The following is a 27,364-nucleotide window of genomic DNA, read 5'->3' as shown; positions in this document are numbered from 1 at the left end:
TCTCCATATTAGAATCTGAAGTTAAATTGTCTTTCTGATTGCACACAGCTTGGGATTCATACAAATTAATTCAGTGTTAGTTTTCAAAGATATCTTGATCTTTGTTAGTATATGAATTTAGAAATTAGGAATACACAATAAATATACTTTTTTTTTTAATCCTCACTTGAGGGTATTTTTTCTTTGCTTTTTAGAGATAGTGGAAGGGAGGGGAAGGGGTGAGAGAGAGAGGGAAAGAGAGACAGAGACATTGATTGGTTGCCTCTGGCATGTGCCCCAACTGTGGCTAGGGATCGAACCTGCAACCAAGGTACGTGCCCTTTTGGGAATTGAACCTGCGACCCTTTGGTGCACAGATACTCTAATCACTGAGCCACACTGGCCAGGGTAATAATATACTGAAAAAAAAATTTTTTTTAAATCCTCACCCAAGGATATTTTTCCATTTATCTTTGGATAGAGTGGGAGGGAGAAAGAGAGAGAGAAACACCTATGTGAAAGAGACACATTGACTAGTTGCCTCCTGCACAACCCTGACCAGGGCCTGGACCGAACTGCAACCAAGGTACGTGCCCTTGACTGGAATCGAAACCACAAGTCCGTGGGCCGATGCTCTAACTGCTGAGCAAACCGGCCAGGGCTTAAAAAAAATTTGTTTTTAATTAATTTTAGAGGAAGAGAGAGAGTGAGAGAAGCATCGTTTGGTTGCCTCCTGTCTGTGCCCTCACTAGGGATCAAACCTGCAACCTGGGTATGTGTCCTGACTGGGAATTGAACTCTCCACCTTTTGGTGTATGAGACAATGCTCCAGCCAACTAAGCCACACTAGCCAGGGTACAATATTATCCTTTTTTAAACTTCTTTAAAAAAATTTTTTTTTCTTTATTGATTTTAAAGAGAGAGGAAGTGAGAGGGAGAGAGAGATAGCAATATCAATGAGAGAGAACATCGATTGGCCGCCTCCTGCATGCCCCTCACTAGGGATTGGGCCCACAACCTGGGCATGTGTCCTGACCGGGAATCGAACCAGCTACCTCTTGGTGAATGGGTTGATGCTTAACCGCTGAGCCACACTGGCTGGACCTTTTTTTTTTTTTTTTTTTTTTTAATGTAAGCAAGAGCTAGGTGATTTACCCAACCCTCACAAAAAATATTCAATTATCCTAATTTTTCAGATGATGAAGCCAAGCCTCATAGGAAATAATACCTAGCCTACAACACCTTAGAGAAATCAAATACTACTTTTTTCCACTTTTACACAACTAGAATGTGACTGGAACAGGAACGATTTGGATATATGACTGTCTAACTCCAAAGCTTTGTTGCCATGACATATTTCCTCTGAATTTATAGCTATATGCTCCCTTGTTGAACTAGATCACTTTTCCATGTTCTCTGGGCTGTTACTTATATCCTAATTTTGACAATTTCTGCCTTAGTTATATATTTATTTGCTTCACTATATTATAAACATGTAAAAGGCAGCAACCTTCTCTTAATCATTTTGTATCTTTCTGGCATATAGTATGTATGTAGTAAATGTTCATTGAATGGAAATCTCCACAGTTATTACAGCAATGGTGTGTTTAAACTCTGGCTTATAGATATACTTCTGTTTTTTCAGTTAATTAGACTAAATTTTATAATTATTATTATTTCTTAGCAAAAGTTTGTTTACAGCCTCCAACATTGATTTTGTTGTTGTGTGAGGATATTTTTTCCATTGATCTTTAGAGAGAGTGAAAGGGAGGGAAGGAGGGGGAGGGAGAGAGGAACATTGATGTGAGAAAGACATATCGATTGGTTGCCTCCTGCACTGGCTCCAATTGGTAATGGAACCTGCAACCTTGACCTATTTGCCGTTGATCCAAAATTGAACTCACCACCCTTTGGTTTGCAACCGCCACACTTACCACTGAGCCACACCTGACAAGGCCAACATTGATTTTTATACAATAGTCGTATTTAAAGTCAGTGCTTTATTCCTTACCTGCTGATTGAAGCAGAAAGCAAAAGTAACAATAAAACAAAACACTTATTTGGACTTTGAGATAAATTCTGTAATGTTTTTGCACCATTAATATTTTACTTTTGCTTTTGTTAATCCTCACCTGAGGATATTTTTCCATTGATTTTTAGATAGAGTAGAAAGGAGGGATGAGGGAGAGAGAGAGAAACATTGATGTGAGAGAGACACTGCTATTGGTTGCCTCTCACACAACCCGCTGAGGATCGAACCTGCAAACCAGGGGACATGCCCTTGACTGGGAGTTGAACCTGTGACCCTTTGGTCCACAGGCTGATGCTCTAATTGCTAAGCCAAACTGGCCAGAGCCATTTTACTTTTTTTTTTATATATATATATATATAACAGTAGTGTTAATTAGTCTTTATTACCTCAAAAAAAAAAATCACAAATATCAGGATTTATTTAAAGTGAATAATAGCCCTGGGCGGTTTGGCTCAGTGGTTAGAGCGTTGGCCTGCGGTCCAGAGAGACAGACCCGGGTTTGGTTCCCACTAAGGGCATGTACTTCGGTTGCAGTTTATCCCAGGCCCTGGTTGGGTTGTGCAGGTGGCAGCCACTCTGTGTTCCTTTCACGTCGATATTTCTCTCTCTCTCTCTTCCTCTCTCTCCCTCCCTCTCTGTCTGAATAAAAAATGGAAAAAAGTTGTTGGGTGAGGATAAAAAAATAAAAAAATAAAAAATAATAAAGTGAATAATACAGTGATAATTGAGAGTTGAATATTTTATTTGTAAAGATAATACTGTTCTATTCTTTGACATTAATGTTAAAAATAATTTATTTGCAAAGAAATGTAGGAATATCTGTTAATTTGATTCTGAGAGTATTGACTTTTTTACTTGATTTCAGGAATTAAAGATTCACCCATAATACAACTTTTGACTTTGGAATAATGCATTTAATTATACCAAACATTTATTAAGCATCTACTAAGATGCTTTAAGATATTTAAGATACTCTTCTAGGTATTGAAAATCCATAAATGAATAAGATTTCTTTTCTAACTTGAAGATACCTATTGCCTAATAGGAAGACAGAGACCATAAACAAGAACATCTAATCCATCACAGAAAGAAATAAGTGCTAAGTAAATCTTAAAGTAATATGCTCAGGAAAATAATATAGGATTAATTCTGACTTAGATATTTAGGAAGATGCCAGTAATAAAAACTTTAAAGTAGAAGTAGGGTTTCTATAGAAATGAAGATGGTAGGAACTCTACTGAGGCAATAGTCTGAGCAAAGAACTGAAATTGGGAATAGTGCATGTTATGTAATCCATTGTAGCTAGTGCCCAGTATGTATGAAGGAATAAAGTGAGAGATGTTTTAATATAATTATGAAATTATTTTTCCTTAAAATTATTTTAAAGGAACCACACCCTCCTAGATTATCAGCAGAGGAAGCAGTGCAGAAGCAGACCAAAACCGAGACTTCAACCCTAAACCTATTTCAACACCTCTCTGAACTCAAGTCATTTTTTATAGAGGTAATGTCCAACTTGGTAATGTCAAGATGTTTTCTCTTTGAATTCTATATCCCTCAGTGTTTCTTTTATTCTTCAGTGTAGGAGGTGTATTATAATATCCAAAATAGTAAATAATTCTGAATTATCTGTTCTTGGACTTTAAAAATAATCTATTGAAAGCTTCTTTTTCTTTTTAATTTTTTTTCTTTATTGATTTTAGAGAGAGAGGAAGGGAGAGGGAGAGAGAGATGGAAACATCGATTGGCCTCCTCCTGCATGACTTCCCCTGGGGATTTGGCCTACAACCTGGGCATGTGCCCTGACTGGGAATCAGATTGGCGACTTCCTGGTACATGGGTCAATGCTCAACCACTGAGGCACACAGGCTGGGTGAAAGCTTTCTTTCTATGTCACATTTTCCTGACAAGGAAGAATAAATAATTTTATTTAATAGCTCTTTTGACAATTGAGATGATGTGTAGAGGGTATCTAAAATAATTCTTAATTATAATGTCTGCTTATGTATAAAATATGGCCCCATAAGTTAGATTGTTAATTACTAATATGAGGAATAGTCAGGTAAAACAAGATAGTTAATGCTGTATTGGAAAGAATAACTTCCAATTTAAATGTTTAAATATTCATACTGAATTACTTTGAATAATTCAGAATGTGGATATGAAATGCATTTATACCTATGAATTTGGTCAGGACAGATAATAGTACCTTTGGCAAAAATGTTAGTAAGACTAGTTCAGAGATGTATATAGAAAAAGCAATAACGATCATGGCAATACAGCAGAGGTTGGTAAGCTTTTTCCTAAGGGGCCACACAGTGAACATTTTGGACTTTGTGGTTCAAGAACAAAATCAAGGATATTTTTTATTAATGTGTGTGTGTGTGTGTGTGTGTGTGTGTGTGTGTGTAAAATATAACTATTTAAAATGTAAAACCATTCTTAGCTTACTCATAAACTACAGAATAGGTAGTAGGCTAGATTTGTCCCGGAGGCATAGTTTGTCGATTTCTGCATTAGAAACAACATTGTTGTAATGTGTTTCTTAGGTTCAATATCATGGGAAATCTTTATAGAATTTTTTAAAATAATTTTTCTTTATTGATTTTAGAGAGAGAGGAAGGGAGAGGGAGAAAGATAGAGACATCAATGAAAGAGAACATTGATTGCCTCCTGCATGCCCTTCACTGGAGATTGGGCCCACAACCTGGGCATGTGCCCTGACCGGAATCAAACTAGTGACCTCTTGGTGCATGGGTCGATGCTTAGCCACTGAGCCACACCAGCCAGGCATTTATATAGCTTTTGATGATTTACTCTTAAGTTTTTTATAGACTGTATGAATTATAGTTTTAATATAAATATGTTTTCATATGTTTGTGAAAACACTTCCAAATACTTTTTGTCATTTTTTTCCTAGATGCATGTTTCTTGAGATAGTTATTTAATATTTAACCATACAAATTCTACAAAACTGGTTGTTTTCCAAAGGTATCTCAGTCAGTTGCTTGGAACAAATAGAGAAAATCCTTAGAAATGATGACTGGTTCCTAAGCTATATTCTAGGTTTCCAAGACCACCCCCAGGTTTGGTGATTTTTCTAGAAGGACTAACAGGTTCAACATACAGTTGTACAGTCGTCCCTTGCCACCTCGCGCTTCGACTTTCACGGCTTTACTCTATCGCAGTATTTGAAACTAAAGAATCCTTCTTTGTGGAAATTCACTTATTGCGGTAGAGTCTGGAACTGATTAACTGAGGTAAACAAGGGCCAACTGTATTCACAGCTAAGATTTATCTCAGTGAGAGGATACAAAGCAACATCAGCAAAAGACAAAAGGCATATGGGACAAAGTCTGGGGGAAACCAAGTGCAAGAGTCTTCTCCCAGTGGCGCCACACAAGATATGCTTAATTCTTCTAGTAACAAAATGTGAAAACATGTTTTTTCTACCAGGGAATCTCATTAGAGACTCAGCACCCAAGGTTTTTATTAGAGGTTCGTCACAAAGGTACACTCTACATACCACGCCAAAATTTTAGACTCTCAGAAGAAAAGCAGTTGTTCAGCATAAGCCATATTCTTTGTACAAAGAGTGTAGGCATATTGAGCCACCCTAATTGAGGTCAAGGTTTAAATCAGTATAAGGAACTCTTTTCTCACCAGGTTCCCAGATGCCAGCAATGGACCAACCTTGCAGGCAGGCCTTTCCAAGGAGAGCAGTCTCAGTCCTGCTGTGTTAACTCTTTACTGCATATAGGGCAACCCATAACACCCTATTTACCCATAATCTGATGGACATGTAATACTATATATATTATATAATGCTGATAAAACTATTTTCATCATATCTAATCATTTTTTACTTCATATGGTATATAAGTCACTATTTAGGTCATATAGAGTTCTTAGAATAGCACCTGGCACATAGTATGTACCCAATAATGTTAGGTTATCATTTACCTAATAAATGTTAAATATAATTTATGAACTATTGTCACATCAAGAGACTTAGTTCCACTCATTGTTCTCCTTCACAATGTAATAAGATAATAGCAGATGTTTTCTGAGGACTACCTTTATTTTCTGGTCCTATTGTGGCTTTCAGGGACTGTCTCAGTTAATGGACTAGATCTATTTTTTGAAAGCTAAACCCAAAAGGAAATTTCTTTATTACTAGTTTTCCCATTTGACTTATATGAGAAATGTACTTTTATATGGTTTTTATTTTTCTACTTTATATTTATGTCGGTATGACTAGCAGAAAGCAATGATCCTAAATAATTGATGCTCCTTGAAATTTACATCTTTTTTTTTTTTTTTATCCTCACCTCAGGACATTTTTCCATTTTTTGTTCAAATAGAGTGGGAGGGAGAGAGAGAGAGAAGCATCAATGTGAAAGGGACACATCGAGTGGTTGCCACCCGCACGACCCAACCAGGGCCAGGGACAAACTGCAACCGAGATACGTGCCCTTAGCGTGAACCGAACCCAGGTCTCTCCAGACCACAGGACGACGCTCCAACCGCTGAGCCAAACCAGCCAGGGCGAAAGTTGTATCTTTGTTTAACAGCAGAGTAGTGGAATACCAGAAGGTGATGGGTTTCAGAAGTTTCAAGTATGCCATTCAAACGTGGTATATAATATCTTTCCTACATTTTATTTTATTTTATAATTATTATTTTTTTGTCAACCGAGGACATTTTCCATCGCTTTTCAGACTGGAAGGGACGGAAAGAGAGAGAGAGAGGGAGAAAAACATCGATGTGAGAGAGACACGTTGATTGGTTGCCTCCCGATGACCCGGACAAGAGCTGGGGATCAAACCCACAACCAAAGTAAATGCCTGAAATTTTCTGGTCTGCGGATTGACGCTCTAAGCACTAAGCAAAACTGGCCAGGGCTCTTGCCTACATTTTTTAATTAAACAATGATATGTTTTGATAGAGTAAAATTCTATATCACAGGGTTCATTCTTGTTTAAAGAAACAGTTTTTAATAGTTTATGCCTAATGAAAATAAGCAGAATCAGCCACTAAACCTCTTTCTTTTATTTTATAGGGAATTAGTGATGGTATTCCACTAATAAAGGCCATTGTTCCCAAAAATCAGTCTCGTTCTTTTATGTCTCAAGGCAGTCCTGAATTACTGGTAAGTTGATTTATACCTTTTTCACACTGCCATATATATATGGTCATATAGAGTTCTTAGAATAGCATCTGGCATATACACACACACACACACACACACACACCTATATATCTATTATAACTTACAAAAAAATTGAGAAAATAAAAAAATTTTAAAGGCCTTTAAAAAAGAGAAATTTTTTATAGATTTTTGACCAAGTATAAAAATGTATTTTTCATTTACACAGGTTTTTTTTTTTTTTTTATCCTCACCCGAGGACATTTTTTCATTTTTTGTTCAGATAGAGTAGAGGAAGAGAGAGAGAGAGAAACATTGACGTGAAAGGGACACATCGAGTGGCTGCCACCCACATGACCCAATCAGGGCCGGGGACAAACTGCAATCCAGGTACATGCCCTTAGCGGGAACCGAACCCGGGTCTCTCTGGACGCTCTAACCGCTGAGCCAAGCCGGCCAGGGCTCATTTACACAGCTTTTAAGTAGTTACTATAATTTTAAAGTTTATCTGGAATAATAAATATGAGAAAATTTTGTACAAGAAAAATAGGACATAACATCTTACTAGATATTAAAATTTATTATGCAGCAGTAATAATTATAAAAATGAGAAATAATACAGAATTGATAATAATTTACATGCAGGATATGCTATACATGAATTTTATCTGTTAATCCATCTAAATATCCTGTAGGACAGGCAGTATTATTATTTCTCCTCTATAGATGAGAAATTAAAACTCAGAAGTAACTTGCTGAAAGGCCCAGAGTGAGCAAGTAAGGGATCTGGGACCCTGGCATATGGACCAAACCTAGGGCTGTCTTATTCCAGTTTTGTCACTTAGAAATTATAAAAATTGAGTATAGCAGAGTGAACAGTAGAGATTCCAGAATTAGACCTATTTTTCTAATTATGCATAAGATACAAAAATAATAGTAGTCCTTTTTGAGTGGTAGAATTCTTGTGATTTTTTTTTTTTTTCCAGATTTAATACCTGTATTTTTAAAAGATATCTGCTTTTTCTTTTTGGTATCTTCTACTTTTATCATCATAGCGGAAAATCTTTTCATTTTTAAAAGAAAATATTCACTATGATTGTCGCTAAGAAGGGAGATCTTAACAATTTATCATAAATTCTACTTCTGATTACATCATGTAAGCATTTGGTTATTCTAGGTTGCTTTCTTTAATCTTGCATTTCATTTTCATCTTCATATGTTCTTTTTCTAGGTAACAGTGAGCATGAATTATGTTATTGGAACCCATGGATGGCTGCCTTATGACAGAAACATTTCTAATTACTTTACATTCTTCAAGGATCAAACTGTGACAAATCCAAAGTAAGTAAATGAACATTTAAAGCAAATCAGGTATAATACCTTACTGCCAAGACAAACAACTGGATTGATTGGTTTTATTTTGCAAGTAATATTGTATACATCTAGATTTTCTTTCCTCTCTCCCTTCCTTCCTTCCTTCCTTCCTTCCTTCCTTCCTTCCTTCCTTCCTTCCTTCCTTCCTTCCTCCCTCCCTCCCTCCCTCCCTCCCTCCCTCCCCCCCCCGTTCTTTTCTTCCTTCCTTCTTCCTTCTTTTCTTCCTTCCTCCCTTCCCCTAATTTGACATTGACTTAAAGACAAAACAATTTCTATCATACCATTATGGAAGCAAAAATTATTAGGAATAGTTTTTAGACCTAATTGTATTTTTATTGTTCATTATTATCTACAAATAAGACTCAATGTGTTTCATGTAATAAGACTTTATATATACCTTAATTATCTTTTAAAATATCTGAAGTTTATATTCTAAGTTCAGGTGATGTTTCCCTTACTCTTGAATTGTTTTAGCTGTATGTTTGTTAGGGGCAGTCCCACATAGGCCTTAATACTATTGTGCTTTGCACAAAGCATACTTTCAGCAAACTAATATTGAATGATAATGGTCAAGAGCTGAATGAGACCATTTGACCCAGTGATCTCACTTCTAGGAATATACCCTAAGAAGACTGAAACACCAATCAGGATATATGTACCCCCATGTTTGTAGCAGCACTATTTACAATAGCTAAGATCTGGAAATAGCCCAAATGTCCATCAGTAGACGAATGGATCAAAAAGCTGTGGTACATATACACAATGGAGTACTATGCAGCTGTGAGAAAGAAAGATCTCTTATCCTTTGAGATGACATGGAGGGACCTGGAAAGTAGTATCCTAAGCAAAACAAGCCAAACAGAAAGACAAATGTCACATGATCTCACTTATTTGTGGAATATAATGAACATAACAGTCTGAAGGATGGGGTAGTCCCAGAGATGTGGAAGAAATGTACAGACTGACAATCCCCAGAAGAGGGGGTTTTGGGGGAGAGGTAAACCACAGAACTTATATGCATGTATGCATGAACAATGGACATGGACAACAAAGCTGGGGACAGGGTGTGGAAGGGGGAAGGAAGGATCAGTGGGGGAAAATGGAGAAACATCTGTAACAAAAATAAATTAGTTAATTAAAAAAAAAAAAAGAACTGAATGAAATGTCAGAATTGACCCTCATTTACCATAACACACACTGAAGTATAATCACTTCTCTGTCTTTCTGCAGAATTTATATTGGCTAAGTGCACAGGTATTTGAGTGGGAAGCAGATTAAACTCAAATGCTTTCTTTGGTTGGAATGGAAAATAATCTTCATGGGTATTCTTAGATACACATTTTTCTGCCTGTGTAGTAGATCCCTAGTTTCAGAGTATTTCTGATTTTCCTGGTCCTGGTATATGCTTTCTTTTTTTTACACAGGGGTGGGCCAAAATGGGTTTACAGTTGTGAGTATATCAAACAGTTTATTCTTGTATTATTTATTAATTATTATATTATTTATGTGTTATGACTGTAAACCTTTTACCCACCCTGTAGTTTGAGGCTGCTATTTACAGAATTGATGGTTTCACTAATTGGCTTTGAAAAACAAGATTTAAATCTTTTTGACACCTTTAGCAATCTTAATTTTTTTATGCTTAATCCTTGAGGCTTTGTTATATAAAATTTTATTTCATGAAAAGTATGAATAAAGTAAGATTAATGTGTTTCTAAGAGTTTTATCATTTATTAATAGACATTTCAAATTGAAGGTTGAACAGACTAATTTTTTATTTTTGTCAGAGACATTAAAAAAGTAGTTAAGCCCTGGCCAGTTTGGCTCAGTGGTTGAGCGTGAGCCTGCGGACTAGAGAATCCCGGGTTCGGTTCCTGATAGGGGCACATACCACACACAGAAAAAAATAAATAAATAAAAAAGTAGTTAAGTCTAAGTGATCTTTGAAGGAAAAGTCTAATATTTAGTTGTGTTTACAGAACTCAGCGTAGTCTGAATGGTCCTTTTGCTCCAGGACTGGAGATTACTTCTAAGCTATTTATAGTCTCACATGATGCCAAGTTGCTCTTCAGTGCTGGACACTGGGATAACAGCATTCAAGTGATGTCACTTACAAAAGGCAAAATTATTTCACACAATATCAGACATATGGGTAAGTGTTCACTTTTTTTCCCCAAAAACAAAAAAAATTATCTCTGGCTTTTCTGACTATAGAAGTTATAAAAAAGTAGTACATACTTAGACAAAATTACATTTTACCTTTGAAACTGAGTGAACTTTTCTATAGAGCAGTGTTATGAATATTACATGGTTTATTTAAGAGTGTCTAATATATTTTGGGTATATTAAGCACCATATAAATTAAATATAGCTTTGTAGTATCTTAAAGATATTAGGCTAAGATTTTAATTGGTTGATAGAAATAAGAATTTTAAGACAAAAGGGTAAAAAAAAAGTCAGAGTTGAATAATACATCGACTGCCCTATATTACTTTGTTAACAGTAAAACATGGAAGAGGTAAATTGTTGAATGTTCTTTAACCTGGTATTTTTTAAATTTAGTGTCTTGGTATTCAATATAAGAATAAAACAAGTAGATTTCACCCTAATAAACCTAATAGGAAAGGGAATAGAGTCTGCTACTAATTCTGTACTAAGATGTCACTTAGCTCAGGATTTTACAATTTAGGGAAAATGTATTTTATATTGTGAATGTATGGTGTAACATGTGCTATGTTGGTTAAGGTCACCTGTTGTATAGGATTGAAGTTCCAAGTGGGAGTAGAAGGTGAATGGGAATGAGAGAGCAGAGAAGCATATCAAAATTTACTGGGGCCCTGGCTGGTTTGGCTCAGTGGTTAGAGCGTTGGCCTGTGGTCCAGAGAGACCTGGGTTCAGTTCCCGCTAAGGGCATGTACCTTGGTTGCAGTTTGTCCCTGGCCCTGCTTGGGTCGTGCGGGTGGCAGCCACTCAGCGTGTCCCTTTCACATTGATGTTTCTCTCTCTCCCTCCCACTCTAACTGAACAAAAAAATGGAAAAATGTCCTCAGGTGAGGATAAAAAAAAAAAAAATTTTACTGGGGCTTTATTTCATGCTACCAGACCTCCTGCCAAGATTCTGACAGGCATTCCCTCACACCATGTCTGTACTTCTCCCTCAAAGAATGGTAGCCTCAAAGAAAGGTCTCTTATGTGATTTTAATACTGTGTCACTCTTTTTCATTGCCAGCCCTATATTTCTCCATTAGAACAACTGATTTAGTAATAATTTGAGCATAAACTAAAATTGCTCTGTTCTGTTCCAGCAAAACAAAGCCATTTTATATTTAAAAAATCTTTTTTCCTTACAGATATTGTGACCTGTTTAGCTACAGATTACTGTGGAATACATTTGATTTCTGGTTCCAGAGATACTACATGTATGATATGGCAAATAACACAACAGGTAGTTACCCATTTAAATACCCTGTTTAGATCAGAGTCACCCTAGGAATACTGTTGAAATGTTCTAATAGAATAGTGAATTGTTCGCTGGAATTGAATGATTATTTGAGCTTCTTTGCACTATTTTACCCTCATTCTATCCTGTCCTAAATCACCACATTTTTCCCTAGGTTTATTGTCTGATTCTTGACCTTTATGCCCTGTTTTTTTCCAAAAACTCCTTGTTAACTTCTTCTAGGAAAACAGTTATTTTTCTTGTCCTGTTAACATAATATTCCTATTTTCCTTTCAGTGGGACTACTAGAAATATAGATTTATCATTTTCATCAACCTTATTGTACTCTCATAATAATGTTGGTTCAAGGACACTTACTTTTGGATTTTCTACATAGCTTTTGGATTTTCTACTTTATTTAACAGGCTTTTTCCCACTCCAAATTTATTAAAATATTAACTAAAAATTCTCTTGTAATACTTTTTTTGTTTTACATTTCAATCTTTAATGAATCGGTAATTAATTTTTCTATGTTATATAAAGTATATACTATTATATTATGTGCATATATTTTATATTCTGTATTCTATAAAATACAATGTATGATTTTGTTTATTTCTGGGTGGAAGGTCATTTATGCCAACATAAATATTATCCACTAAATTGGATCTTTTTCTTGATTACCCATTCTTTTGCATTTATCTATTTCTTTGTCAGCACTAAAGTGTTTTCATTTTAGTTGTTTAATATCTGGTGTAAGGCAAATCTCCCCTCACTATGTTTCCTTTTTTTAAAAAATATTCTCAGCCACTCTTATGGGTATTATTCATTCATATAAACTTTAAAGATATTTTAACCATATACTTCTCAAAAAACTCTGGTTTAGTTTTAATGTAATTATATTAAATGTTTATGTTATTTGGTTTTGATTGACATTTTCATGAGACTATTCCTGTCTAGAAATGAGAAATATCTTTACATATTTATTTCAGGTCATTTTTTTTATAACCATTGATAAAATTGTTTGATAATTTTTTGAAATTTTAAGTCTTCTACTTTGTTATATTTACTTCTAATTATCATATTTTTATTACTGTTTGGTGAAATTTTTTTTAATCATTGTTTTCCAACTGATTATCACTGATATTGAAAAAAACTTTCAATTTCTATACAGTTATTTTGTAACTAATTTTGTTTTTCCTCACTGAGGATATTTTTCCATTGCTTCTTAGAATGGATGGGAGGGGAGGGAGGGATGGAAGGAGGAAGGGAGGGAGGGAGGAAGGGGGGGAGAGAGAGAGAGAGAGAGAGAGAGAGAGAGAGAGAGAGAGGAGAGAATCACATCAATTGGTTGCTTCCCGCATGACTCCAACCAGGGCTGGGTTCAAACGTGCAACCCAAGTACATGCTCTTGACCAGGAATTGAACCTGTGACCTTTCGGTCCTTGGGGCGACACTAACGGCTGAGCTAAACCATCCAGGGCTGTAAGTAATTGTTTTACCAAATCCTCTTATCCAGCTCTCACCACTCATAATTATTGCTGTTTCTTGGCTTTTTTGAAAATAAGATAATCTAAAAATAAAAGTATTTTTAAAAATCTTTCCCAATGTATTAATTATTTCATTTTCTTATCCTATTATATTATTAGCTAATGTAAATTAGGTAAGAAAATTGTGGTGAGCTTTCCTGTCCTATGTCGGATTTTGATGAAATGCCTTCACTATTATGCCATTTAGTATACCGTTTCCTGTTGGGTTTCACTGGTTGTGTTTTTTTAATATTTAAGTAGTTACCCTCCTATTTTTTTTCTTTTGGTAACTTTTTAGTTTTAATAAAATTTACAGAAAAGTTACAAAAATAGTACATTCTTTCCACCCATTTGTTTCATTATCCTAGTCTCTCTATCTCTGTTTCTGTCTCTCTTTCCCCACCTAGCATCCTATTTTTTTCAAAACAATTTTAAAGTTTGAGACATGTTCCTTTACCCCTAGACACTTTACATTTTTAAGAACTAAAACTTTCTTATACATAACAATGCAGTTATAAAAATCAGAACACTTGCATTTATACAATATCATTATCTAATCCATAGTCCATGTTCTAGTTTTGTGAGTAGCCCCAGTAGTGTCCTTTGCAGCTATTTTTTCTCAGTGTATCTTCCTTTTTTTTATCCTCACCCGAGGATATTTTTCCATTTTTTGTACAGATAGAGTGGGAGGGAGAGAGAGGAAGGGAGAGAGAGAGAGAAACATCGACATGAAGGGACACATCGAGTGGCTGCCACCCGCACGACCAACCAGGGCCGGGGACAAACTGCAACCGAAGTACGTGCCCTTAGCGGGAACCGAACCCAGGTCTCTCTGTACCGCAGGCCGACGCTCTAACCGCTGAGCCAAACTGGCCAGGGCTCTTCCTTTTTTTATTTATAGTTTTCCTCTACTTTTTCTTGATGTAATGTATTATGTTGAGAAATGTCTTAGGTTGAACTGTCCTTGACATCTTACAATGAACCCATATAATTCCTGGTATATTGTTATATTTTACTGTAGGATGGTATTTGCTAGTGCTTTAATTATTTCCCTACTTGTAAGTGAAATATGTTTTTGTTCTGTCTTTACTATGTTTAATACTGGGATGTCCAGTCTTTATAAAATAAATTTGAGAAGAGTCCATCTTTTCTGTAACTTCAGTTGCTTAAATAATATAGGAATAATCTGATTTTTAAAAATTGGATAGAGGGCACTAAGTCAGACACACTTACAGAAAGACAAATGTGTCCCAGGTAATAGTGTGTCAAGGGGAATTCATCCACATAATGTAGTGCTGATAGAAGACGTAGACAGAGTTATCTAGGATAATCATAGCACAAATACCATGGTAACTACTCAAACATTCTATATCATAGGAAGTAATATACAAACATTGCATGCCAAAAGCAGATGAAGGAAAGAATAATCTTCTGGAAGAAAATAACTAATAGTAACATAATAAAAAAGCAATCTATAAATTCAGTGTAATTCCTAATAAAATGACAATGGCATATTTAATAGATCTAGAACAAATAGTCCAAAAATGTGTATAGAACCAAAAAGACCTTGAATAATTGCAATGATCTTGAGAAAGAAGAACAAAGTTGGAGGTATCACAATACCAGATATCAAACTATACTACAAAGCCATTGTAATAAAAACAGCCAGGTACTGGAATAAGAACAAGCATATAGATCAGTGGAACAGAACAGAGAGCCCAGAAATCAACCCATGCTAGTATGGTCAATTAATATTTGACAAAGGAGGCAGGAGCATGCAGTGGAGTAAAGACATCTCTTCAATAAATGATGTTGGGAAAATTGGACAGTTACATGCAAAAAAATGAAACTAGACCACCAACTTACGCCATATACAAGATAAACTCTAAATGGATAAAAGACTTAAATGTAAGTCATGAAACCATAAAAGTCCTAAAAGAAGACATAGTGGTCACTGGTTTGATTCTTGGTCAGGGCACATGCCCAGGTTATGGGCCATATCCTAGTGGGGGGCATGCTGGAATCCGCCAGTCAGTGTTCTCTCTCATTGATGTTTCTCTCTCTCCCTCTCCCTTCCTCACTCTCTAAAATCAATAAAGAAAAATAGATGAATAAATACAGCATAGCCCTGGCCGGTTTGGCTCAGCGGTTAGAGTGTCGGCCTGTGGTCCAGAGAGACCTGGGTTCGGTTCCCGCTAAGGGCATGTACCTCGGTTGCAGTTTGTCCCCGGCCCTGGTTGGGTTGTGCGGGTGGCAACCACTCGATGTGTCCCTTTCACGTCGATGTTTCTCTCTCTCTTTCTCCCTCCCACTCTATCTGAACAAAAAATGGAAAAGTGTCCTCGGATGAGGATAAAAAAAAAAAAAATACAGCATAAATCTTTGAACAGAAAATATCCTACAAGAAAACTACTTTTTTTTTTCTTTTTTGACTATTAGGGAGGTGTTCCTGTGGGCTTAGCATCTAAACCCTTTCAGATTCTGTACGGACACACTGATGAGGTATTAAGTGTCGGCATCAGCACTGAGCTAGACATGGCAGTGTCAGGATCAAAGGTAAGATTTTACCTTTTTAAAATGCTATGTTTTTCTATAAATTTAGAAGCTATATGTGTGTGTGTGTGTGTGTGTGTGTGTGTGTGTGTGTTTGTGTGTATGTATCTTTTTAATCCCTACCCACATATATGTTTTTGACTCTAGAGAGAAAGGAAGGGGGAGAGGGAGAGAGAGAAACATTGATCCATTGCCTCCACTAGGGATTGAACCCACTACCTAAATATGTGCCCTGACCAGGAATTGAACCTGCAACATTTTGGTGTATAGAATGACACTTCAGCCAACTGAGCCACCTGGTCAGGGCTAGAGTAATATTTGTACTTAAAATTTGGTAGGGAAATTGATAAAGGTATAGAAATTTTTTACTACGTGTAGGACTTGACAGAAGTAGAAAACTGCCAAAAGAACAAACTTAAAGAGACAATTTTATTTTGGAAACTAACTTGTCTTATCAGTTAGGAGTAAAGGGCATTTTATGAAATAAAATACTATTTGAAATTTCAAGATTGGAATTTTTCCTAAAGTACATGTGTCCTTAGTGGAATAATCACTTTTTCAGTTTCTTTCCCATACTTCTTTATCCAGTCTATTTTCTTTTTTTCTATTTTGGTGGTGTTTTTCTTTGTCTTTTTCATTTTCTAATGTTTTCTGTGTGTAGGATGGCACTGTGATTATACATACTATTCAGAAAGGTCAGTACATGAGGACTTTACGACCACCTTGTGAGAGTTCTCTGCTCCTGACCATTCCCAATTTGGCTATATCTTGGGAAGGACATATTGTCATCTACTCCAGTTTTGAAGAAAAGACCACCCTCAAGGTATCTAACAGTTTCATGCAATTGGGCTAGATGTAAGCTTATCTTTTCCTTCCCACATTATATATATCAATCATTTTGAGGAAGGAAAGAAAATTGTATTTTAAAAAGGATGTTTTCCTTTCATCATTCAATTTCTTCATTCCTTACCATTACCTTACCCTATCATAATCTTGACCTTGTGTTTGTATTTTGTTTTAGGGATTTCTACAGGCCTATATAGTACATGATTTCAAAAATAATTTCTGATTATGTGGGACTTTATAAGGTTAAGTGAAAATTATGAGAAAATTAATTCTTTTTGCCAAGGCAGGGTACAAATAAACAAGCCATGAATTTTATGATTACTTTCCTTTCAGTGATAAAGCTTTTTCTTTTTTTTTGTTTTTTGTTTTTGTTCAGATAGAGTGGGAGGAAGAGAGGAAGAGAGAGAGGGAGAGAGAGAAACATTGACATGAAAGGGACACATGGAGTGGTTGCCACTCACATGACCCAACCAGGGCCAGGGACAGACTTCAACTGAGGTATGTGCCCTTAGCGGGAACCAAACCCCGGGTCTCTCTGGACTGCAGGCTGACACTCTAACTGCTGACCCAAACTGGCCAGGGCTCTTTTATTTTATTTTTTTAAATCCTCACCAGAGGACATTTTTGCATTTATCTTTAGATAGAGTGGGAAGGAGAGAGGGAGAGAGAGAGAGAGAGAGAGAGAAACATGAATGTGTGAGACAGACACATCAAGTGATTGCCACCCACACAAACCCAACCGGTGTTGGGGACAAACTGCAACTGAGATTCGTGCCCTTAGCGGAAATCAAACCCGGGACTCTCTGGTTTACAGGCTGACGCTCTAACCGCTGAGCCAAACTGGGCAGGGCAATGATAAAGCTTTTTAAAAATTAAGAGAATTTGTTTTGTGTTAAGAATGTAGAGTTTCTTTTTGGACTGGATGTAATTCTAATTATTTTGGAGGAGTAAGAGTTCTTATTTAATATTTATATACTTGACAGTCTGATTTGAAATCACTTTTATAATATTGCCTACACACTTTCTCTTTAAATATAACCATGCATTTATTCCAATATTTTAAATCTGATAATCATTCTGTTATAGTCATAGTTTTAATTAACATTATTAAAACTCGGTTTTCAATTGAGATCATTAAACTTCCATCTAATCTCTGCAGGATAAGAATGCATTGCATCTATTTTCTGTAAATGGAAAGTATCTAGGATCTCAAGTCCTGAAGGAGGAACAAGTGTCAGATATATGCATAATTGGAGAACACATTGTCATGGGTAGTTTACAAGGGTTCCTGTCCATAAGAGATCTACACAGGTAAATAATAATAATCATTGAAGTATCACTTTATAATGGGTAATACTTTTTTTTTTTTTTTTAATCCTCATTCGAGGACACTTTTGCATTCATCTTCAGATGGAGCGGGAGGGAGAGAGGGAGGAAGAGAGAGAGAGGAACATTGACATGAGAGACACACATCGAGTGGCTGCCTCCGGCAGGGCCGGAGACAAACTGCAATTGAGGTACGTGCCCATAGCAGGAACCCAACCCTGGACTCTGGTCCGCGGGCCGATGCTCTAACTGCTGAGCCAAACTGGCCAGGGTGAAATGCGTAGTACTTTCAACCTAGAGTGAAAATCAACAATTTACAATTTCTAATCTTTTGGTTTATCATTTATTATGAATGTCTTTTTTGGCAACAATGAAAAACAAAAATGGAGAAGCTAATTTATTCCTGGATTAGTAAATGAACTATAGATGTATATTTTTAAAGGTAGAAAATGTTATGCTACATATATTTTACCACAATTGAAAAGTTTTTTAAAAATATCTAAGTAGATTATACAATCCTGGATTATAGATTTGGAAATTTGTCCAATTACAGTTTGAATTTTTACAAACTAAAGTTAGGGTTTTAAAAAATGTGTTTTAACTTGTGGTTAAAAGAAACAAAACAAAGTATTTTAAGGCTCATGTATTTGTTTATCATTGAGTATGTGTGTGGATAAAATTGGTGGAGAATCTTATTTAATACAATGAAAGAGAAAGATGTTTGAATAGTGGTTATGTTTTATGTTTCCTATATGTTCACATACATTCTTTTTTCTCTTAAAAAACTTATTGTGGCTTATTTATATTCCTCGAACTATCTTGACCTTTCCAAAATTCCTTTTTTTAAAATAAATTATTTCCTGATTCAAGATGTTCTATCTTATTGCATTCAATCAGAATCATTCCTATACCAACATCCCTTTTTATCATATTGTTCCAGCATTTTGTTTTACAACTCTAATTTCAGCGTATTGTTAAGGAAATCTCAAATTAGATAAATCAGTGGGATATTTTAGCAGTTAGTGTAGAACATATTAATCACATTATAGGATTCTTTTCTAATTATAAAAGCTGTAGGAATTTTTCATAATGGTATATTGTATTTCACATCATATTTTAAGTATATATTATATTTTATATTCTATACTTTTTATATGTCTTTTAAGACAAAGTAAATAGACCATTTTTTTTTACTTTATCCCCCTCCACACACATTTTTTTCATCTTTTGCCCCTTTTATCCAACTTTAATTTGTTAATCAACAAGATAAAAATCATTTAGTGAGAGCTCATAGGTTTAGAAGAAAAACAGATGTTGAGATTAAAGAAAAGATCTGTTAATTATTTTAAGAAATGCTATAAATGTGGACCCTTGTGTGAGGCATTCAGACTTTCTGAACCTAAATCCCATATATGTAAAATTAAAATGCAGAACTAGTTTATCATTAACTTAACTTTCAGGTATAAAATTCTAAGAATCTATTATATATCCATGTAATTATGTGTGTGTGTTTTTTATTTCTCTTCTAGTTTGAATCTCAGCATCACCCCATTAGCCATGAGACTGCCTATACACTGTGTTTGTGTAACCAAAGAATACAGCCATATTCTGGTAGGATTAGAAGATGGCAAATTGATTGTAGTGGGTGTTGGCAAGCCAGCTGAGGTAAAACCTAGTCAAGAATTTCATTTCTCGTACTGTGGGGGATTCCTTTGGCTCTCCTTTGTTCCAACTGAATCAAAAATATCTGTTATGAATAAACAAATTTTAAAAATTTGATTTTCAAAGGGCAATAAAAAAAGAAGTTAAAGTTAGTATTCAAGAGAGATGCTTATATTATGATATAATTGAAAGTACACATTTGGAAGTTTCTATCTGTCACTCTATAAGAATAAGAAAGTTCTTTTATTCTCTATCTTTCCAAATTTAGATTTAAGACCACTTCTTGGATTTTGAGTAAATAAAAGCCTTTATAAAAAATGAAATATAGCCCTGGCTGGTTTGTCTTAGCAGTGAGAGCATCAGCCAGCAGACCAGAGAGTCCTGGGTTCAGTTTCCGCTAAGGGCACTTACCTTGGTTGCAGTTTGTCCCTGGCCCGGTTGGGGTCATGTGGGTGGCATCCAGTCGATGTGTCTCTCTCACATCGATGTTTCTCTTTCTCTCTCTCACTTCCCTCCTCTCTCCCTCCTCTCCCCCTCCCACTGTATCTGAAGATAAATGCAAAAATATCCTCAGGTGAGTTTAAAAATAAAGAAAAATATAGACTAACAAACCACTCTATTTTCATATTAGCTTTATTTATAATTGTCTCAAATTGGAAATAATTCAAGTGTCTGCCAACTGGGAAGTGAATTTTGGGATAATTTTACAGTGGAATACTCCCAGCAATAAAAGGAACATGTAACAACATAAATTTTTAAAATTATTATGCTTAGCGAAATAAGGCAGACATAAAAGAGCGCATACTGAATGATTCCATTTATATGACGTTCAAGAACATGCAAAACTAACCTGTATAAAACTATATTTCAACAAATGCCCAGCATGGCTATATATTAGTTGTCCTTCTGTAAAAGCATCATTTTTTACGTGGAACTATAAATATCCCCCTTTTATATGCCAATTTTCAATGAATTTCCTATAGTCACTGTGAACTTATTTGCTAATAGTTTATCAATTACTGAATATTCAGATATCATAAATCTGATGCTGTTCTTGAAAACTTAGTAGTAGGCATGCCATGTAAATTTAGTGATTATTCTAGAAAATTTATTGTTAAATACTATCAAAGTAAGCATTATAAATTTTTTATTTTTTTTCCCCCTGAGAAATCTAAAATACATCTGTAGAGGCTTTTTCAAGAGAAGACATTACTGAATAACACACTGTCAGTGCATATATTAAACTATGACAAATCATAGGAACCTGACCAGAGGTCACTGGTTCGATTCCCATCCAGGGCACGTGCCCTGGTTGTGGGCCTGACCCCCTAGTTGGGGCATGCAGGAGCCAGCCAGTGGATGTTCTCTGCCATTGATGTGTCTGTCTCTCTCCCTCTCCCTTCTCTCTCTCAAATCAGTAAAGAAAATTTATAAAAAAATCATAAAAACCTTTTCATAAATATCTTAAGATTTCATTAGTTATATTCTTCAGTATATTAAAGTGACTGCAACAATATTTAGTTTCAGATGTAATGATAGTAAGTCTTTGTTTTGGTATTTCACTCATATGTAAAACATTTTAAGCATTCTTCCATTCAACAGTAATAGTTTCTTGATTAATAAATTTCCCAAATAAATACTGCCCTCCTACCTTCTGCTAATGAGATTACTTAAAAACTCTGCTCAGACTTTACTCTTTGAGTGGTTTGTCCAAGTGCCTTTAAATTTGCCTGCCCCCTCCCCTAATAGTAAGTAATTTGTCAGTTTCTGATTTTATTGAAGTTTTACAAATAAAATGATCATATGGGCCCACATTTTTTTTAAAAAATTGATTGGGGGAAAAAATGCCTAAGCAGCTTCATTTTATAGATCTAAATCAGTGTTATGTAGTATTCATCAAATTAGTTTTTGTCCTCTTGAAAGATTTATGTAGACTGTAACACACAGAATCTGAATTGTGTGTAGGTTTTGAATAAAAGTATTTTTTAATCTTTTTACATCTTTGGATGTAATTATGGATCTGAATTATGGATCTACTTTAGTAAATAATCTAATTGAATGCTTAGAATATTGCTGTATGACAATGTAGAAGTTAAATAGTTATGAAAAAATTTCTATTTTAAGCTCATTATTTAAAAGATAAAAATCTTGATGTGTATTTTTAAAACATGTATCAGTTTTATATACTATACTGTGAGTATGAAATGTATATTTATAAACTAGAGAGTAAAGTGGTAATAGATGAATGGAAATACATTTCTGAAAATACATCTGGAAACAAAAATGCAAAATCAGCATGCCATAGTGTCTTTGCATGAGGCTTGTCTTTTATCACTCCAGTAAATGTACCCTAGAAAAATAACTATTAAACAAGGATGGCAGACTAATCACCGTTTATTTTATTTCATTTTATTTTAAAAAATTTCTTTTTCCTTTATTGATTTTAGAGAGAGAGCAAGGAAGAGGGAGAGAGAGAGAGAAACATCGATGAGAGAGAACATTGATTGGACGCCTCCTGCACGCCCCCAACTGGGGATTGGGCCCACAACCTGGGCATGTGTCCTGATTGGGAATGGAATTGGTGGCCTCTTAGTGCATGGGTGGACACTCAACCACTTAGCCACACCGGCCTGACAGACTCATCACCATTTAAAAAGTAGATTGCACTTGGGAAAGTAATTCCAACAAATCATATAGTTAGATGGAGAAATGTTTCCCACATGGTGTTTGTTTGTTTTTAACCTGTCTAGAAGTATAAGCATTTTTAGAAGGGAATTTATTCACTGACTCAGTTAATAATATTTAATTAATAAAAAATAACCTTTAATAATTGTTATATGCTGAGAAATGTTTTAGGTGGTACAAATCTAATGGTGGATAATATGTGAATTTATCATTAAAGAATTGTTGCTGTTCTTGTTTTCTAAATTACTTTTTATCATTTTATTATTAAATAGTGTTTAAAATTTTTATATCAAATATTACAAATTTATTTTCATCAAAACATGTTATTTCTTATTCTTGTGATTGACATTAATAGTACTGCATACAAGAGGAGAAAATCCCTGAACTTTGTATCTTCTTAGCTAGATTAAATATAATTTGAAAAGATCATTTTAATGATGTGAAATACATTTTTGTTAATATATAAAGTAAGGGAGTCTGGTAATTTTGACATAACTGGTGCATTTAATTTAAAAATTTACATTGGCATTAGACCATTCTCAACTGAAAGACATTCAATGTAGTGAAGCCTTTAAAATGTTAACAAAACATATTTTCTGCATTATACAAAATTAATGTCATTTTTATCAATTTTATTTATTCCTTTTTTTCCTTAATAACAATTATTCTTCATTTCTCTGGATTATTTTAAACAGATGCGTTCGGGTCAGCTTTCTCGAAAATTGTGGGGATCTAGTAAGCGGCTCAGTCAGATTTCATCTGGAGAAACTGAATATAATACCCAAGATTTCAAGTGATTGTTATTTCCATCTTCTGTCATTGGGTAACTGAAATTCAGTTTTCTACTTTGTCACTTTAACCACACCTATCAACTATCAGAAATGTTTCAGGGTTTTTATCCCTGATAATCACTTAGGGATTACCAGAATTTGATATGGTATGTGTATAAAGATGTTAGTTGTATTATTATTCACTTTAAATTACCTTTAAAATATTATTTCTGGTTAACATTATCGAATACAATCTTTTTAACTAATTCTTGGTCCACACGAAGATTTAAGAAAATATATTTAATTAGATTTAGTAGTCCATTTTAATGATCATTGGATCCATTTTTAAAATGAACTTCTAAAAATTAAAAAGTTAAATTTAATACGCTTATTATTTTAAACAGCAATATTTAAGCTATATCTAATAAAAGAGTACAGATAACAAGACAGTTGAAAGACATGGCTTTTAATATATTATTTAGTTAATCATTTTCCTGTTTACTGACCACCATATTTTTTAAAAAATCAATTTACTTGTGGAACTCTTGATTGGAAATAATATTTTAAAGGTATCCTTTGCATACTTGGATTTTCAAAACAGTATAAATTTCAGGTTTTTATGATAAGTTGAAAATAAGACTATTAAAACTGGTACATTGGCTCATTCCACTACTACTTAGCAAATGTCTAGTGAGATTTGATTGAAATGCATTATTCTTAAAAAATAAAAGTTGAGTAGTAATAAGAGAAACTAGAGGTAGAAAATGCTGATTATGATTTTGACAGTTGGGTCCTTTCTATAGCATTTGCAGCACAATTTATATCTTCAAAGTTCAGAATTTCTTGACTTTTTCTTTACTAAGCAAATACTCTGTTTTCCCCTGATAATTAGAAGACTTAGCAATAATACCTAATACTACATTTTTTAGTAGGACTTCCATGTAATGAATGAATGGAAGAGACATGTATAACTTAAACTAGACATTTAGATATAGTAATTTTAAAAAATACACATTTCTATTTCATGTTATGTATAACTTTTAGGATTACGATTAATTTTATTATGCATAGCTAAATGTTACATTATGCTTTTATTATTCAAGATTTTATAGTAAAAGGTTGATAGATTTATTTTGGAATTCAAAAAGAGAAGCCTGGTGCTTTTATAAAGTAATTATTTAAGTTAGGTCAGAGAGCTTTTACAACTATTAGTGTCCTTAATTTGAGATTCCATAGGTTTGGGGGCATTTATGAATCCCCTGAAATTGTGTGAAAATTTTGTGTATTTCTTGCACTTTTTTTCAGGAATGAATGGTTACATGGCTTTCTTAAAGGAATCTGTGATCAGGAAAAAAATATTTTCCATACTAATAGCTTCTTAAAATAATAATATTCTTTTTCAGTCCACAAATCATTGATTTCCCTATATCCAAAATGTCATCTTAATTGAATTTTTGAAAAAATTCCCTTTGAACTTTTCTTTCCTGTTGCCCACAATATCTACTACCCTTTTCTTTATAGCTATGAGTGAGGAAAAAATTATAAGAAGTCAAGGATTCTGGTGTAGGGAAGCTTTTTGAGTAGATTTGAGCTGAGTCTGGACTAATAAAAGGTTATATACCAGAAGAATTTTCTTCCTAATTATTTTAATTCCTGTTTTATTGAGTAAAAAAGTTACGTTTTAGGTAAATAACACTGAAATAAACTGATGCAGCAACTGTAGAACATATGTAAATGTGAAAGTTTCCTTTTTGAGGACTTAAGGAATTTGTGGTGAAAATGTCTCAAAACAAGTCAATAGAGATAATTATCATTTATTGCTTCTATTAGTTTATTTCATTCTGTTTTCATTTTTATCTTACATTTTTTAGGTGGTTTCAAGTCAGCAGAACTAACATGATTGATTTTTGGTGTTTTACATGTTGATCTGTAAAAAATACTTATTAAATTAAATCTTAGGAAATTTTCTTTTACTTATTTATCCAGATATTTTGGTATAAGGATGTCTTCTTTATTTTTAAGATCACTTAATACTGGTTTGGGAAATTATTTTGGATGCTTAAATTACAAAAAGTTTGATTTAGATTACCAAGGAAAACTTCCTAAATTTATGGTTTTTTACTCTGCTGCTTTTTAGGTGAAGGAACTGAACAAGCAGTATTCATTTTATAGCACAAGTAGGCAACTTTGTTCACAGTAAAATAGATACCTAGATACCTACCCTAACAGTATATATATAGAGCAGTGTAATTACACAGTATATAACTCTGCCCAACAAATAACCCAAAATGTAGAATTTTGAGGGAAATCTTTGAGAATACTAGCAACAGTGCAGAGAAACAGAACTTAAAGTATATCTATTAAAATGAGCAAATAGAGTAGAACCATTGGTTGAATAATATATTTCTCTTTTAAACAGTTTAGCCCACTGAATTAAAAATCATTAAGTAAAATCACTGGAAAGATATACTTCGGGAGATTCTGATGTATCTAGATGCTACCCATAGAAATTTTTATATTGTAAAACGATATTAACAATATCATTAGAATGGACTAACAGGTGGACATTTCAGTTAATGAATATGATATCTCAACCTGGCTGTTATAAAGTCTTTGCAGATCTTTTTCATTTGCTTTTGTTTCTTGACACTGGTGATGATGGAAATAAAAATCTCAGCATTCTGTTGATAGGGAAAGATTTATAATAAGATGATGATTTTACTTTTAGAAAGTGAGGTCAAATATGAAAACACATAATAGCTGTGCTCACTTAGAGAATAAAGACGCTTTATAAGCCTTTTTCAACTCTCTCCAATTAGTATTCTGTCATTTTCATAGTTAAAATTGGAGGAGAGAAGATACAATACATAATGGCATGAAAATTAGGAAAGTATATGAAAATGAAGTTTGGCTAGTTGGTTTAAAAATATTTTAAACTTGGGCCCTGGCTGGGTAGCTCTGTTGGTTAGAGTGTTGTCCTGACATCCCGGTTGCTGGTCTGATCTCCAGTCAGGCACATACAAAAATCAACGAATGCATAAATCAGTGGAACAACAAGTTGATATCTCTCTTTCTCCCTCCCCACTTCCTGTTCTTTCTCTCTAAAATCAGTAATTAAAAATATTTTTTTTTTAGCTTGTGAAGGTAATATCAGCTATGAATAAGTTTTTGTCTATTAATTTTCTTTAGGTCACAATGCTTTTTTTTTAGGATACATGCTTTTCTAGGAGAGAAAATGCCATGTATTTACTTGTCAGTAGCAAAGAACATCAGTAAGTTTTTTTCTTTTTTTTTCTTTCTTTCTGTATAAGGCATATAAATATTATTCTTAAAGAACTATTACTGAAAATCATTTTTAGGCTTCTGAAGGTATAAGTGTATCCTCACACTTAATTAGAATTTAAATTTGAAAGTTGACTCTTAACCTAAGATTTTTTATATTCTGCTTAAATAAGAATAGGCAAAGAAAAATTTTAATTTGAATACCAGATTTTTATTTAATAATAGACTAATGGTCTTTGTCTTTAAGTATATTTTATATTGTTACTACTGAAGAAATCACTAATGGGAATCCTTTAATTGAATTTAAAGGATAGCTCCTTTTATATATTTATATTTAAAAATGAATAGCATTGTCTTTATCACCTTTCCAAGGAAAGATGCAAGTTTTCGGACTGTATTATATAAATATTAAATAATATAATATGTAATAGCATGGGGGTTGTGAAGGTTGGTCTCTTCAAATACATCATTAAACTTGTCTTCTGTTAATAAGTACTTAAATCCATCTTTAGGATATTATTTTTGAGTGATATAATAAATGAAATACATTCTTTTTCTTTTCTAAATCTATTTTGTTTTCCTTTATCAGCCAGACACATAGCTTGTCCTAATTACTGTTTCTCTCATCAACTGAAAGTGTTCTTTCCCAGTAAGTGACCAGTCTTTTTTTTTTTTTTTAACTTTTTTTTCAATCTTCACCTGAGGACATTTTTGCATTTTATCTTGAGATATAGAGTG

The 27,364-nt window shown here is 34.1% G+C and overlaps 1 protein-coding gene across 1 annotated transcript in view; it reads left to right on the top strand.

Moving 5' to 3' along the window:
- The window catches only part of NBEAL1 (neurobeachin like 1), a 201,847-nt gene that overhangs the window by 169,033 nt on the left and 5,450 nt on the right, over positions 1-27,364 (top strand). The window contains exons 46-55 of the mRNA XM_036253508.1: positions 3,399-3,515; positions 7,074-7,163; positions 8,392-8,501; positions 10,514-10,686; positions 11,885-11,979; positions 15,942-16,058; positions 16,717-16,878; positions 18,061-18,212; positions 19,757-19,892; positions 23,270-23,397. Of these exons, the coding sequence (XP_036109401.1) occupies positions 3,399-3,515; positions 7,074-7,163; positions 8,392-8,501; positions 10,514-10,686; positions 11,885-11,979; positions 15,942-16,058; positions 16,717-16,878; positions 18,061-18,212; positions 19,757-19,892; positions 23,270-23,371 (1,254 nt within the window). The 3' untranslated portion in view covers positions 23,372-23,397. The remainder of the gene's footprint in view (positions 1-3,398; positions 3,516-7,073; positions 7,164-8,391; positions 8,502-10,513; positions 10,687-11,884; positions 11,980-15,941; positions 16,059-16,716; positions 16,879-18,060; positions 18,213-19,756; positions 19,893-23,269; positions 23,398-27,364) is intronic.

This window comes from Molossus molossus, unplaced genomic scaffold, assembly GCF_014108415.1.
Source record: "Molossus molossus isolate mMolMol1 unplaced genomic scaffold, mMolMol1.p scaffold_m16_p_11, whole genome shotgun sequence".
NCBI classification, from domain to species: domain Eukaryota; kingdom Metazoa; phylum Chordata; class Mammalia; order Chiroptera; family Molossidae; genus Molossus; species Molossus molossus.
This window is presented reverse-complemented; position numbering and strand designations above follow the sequence as displayed.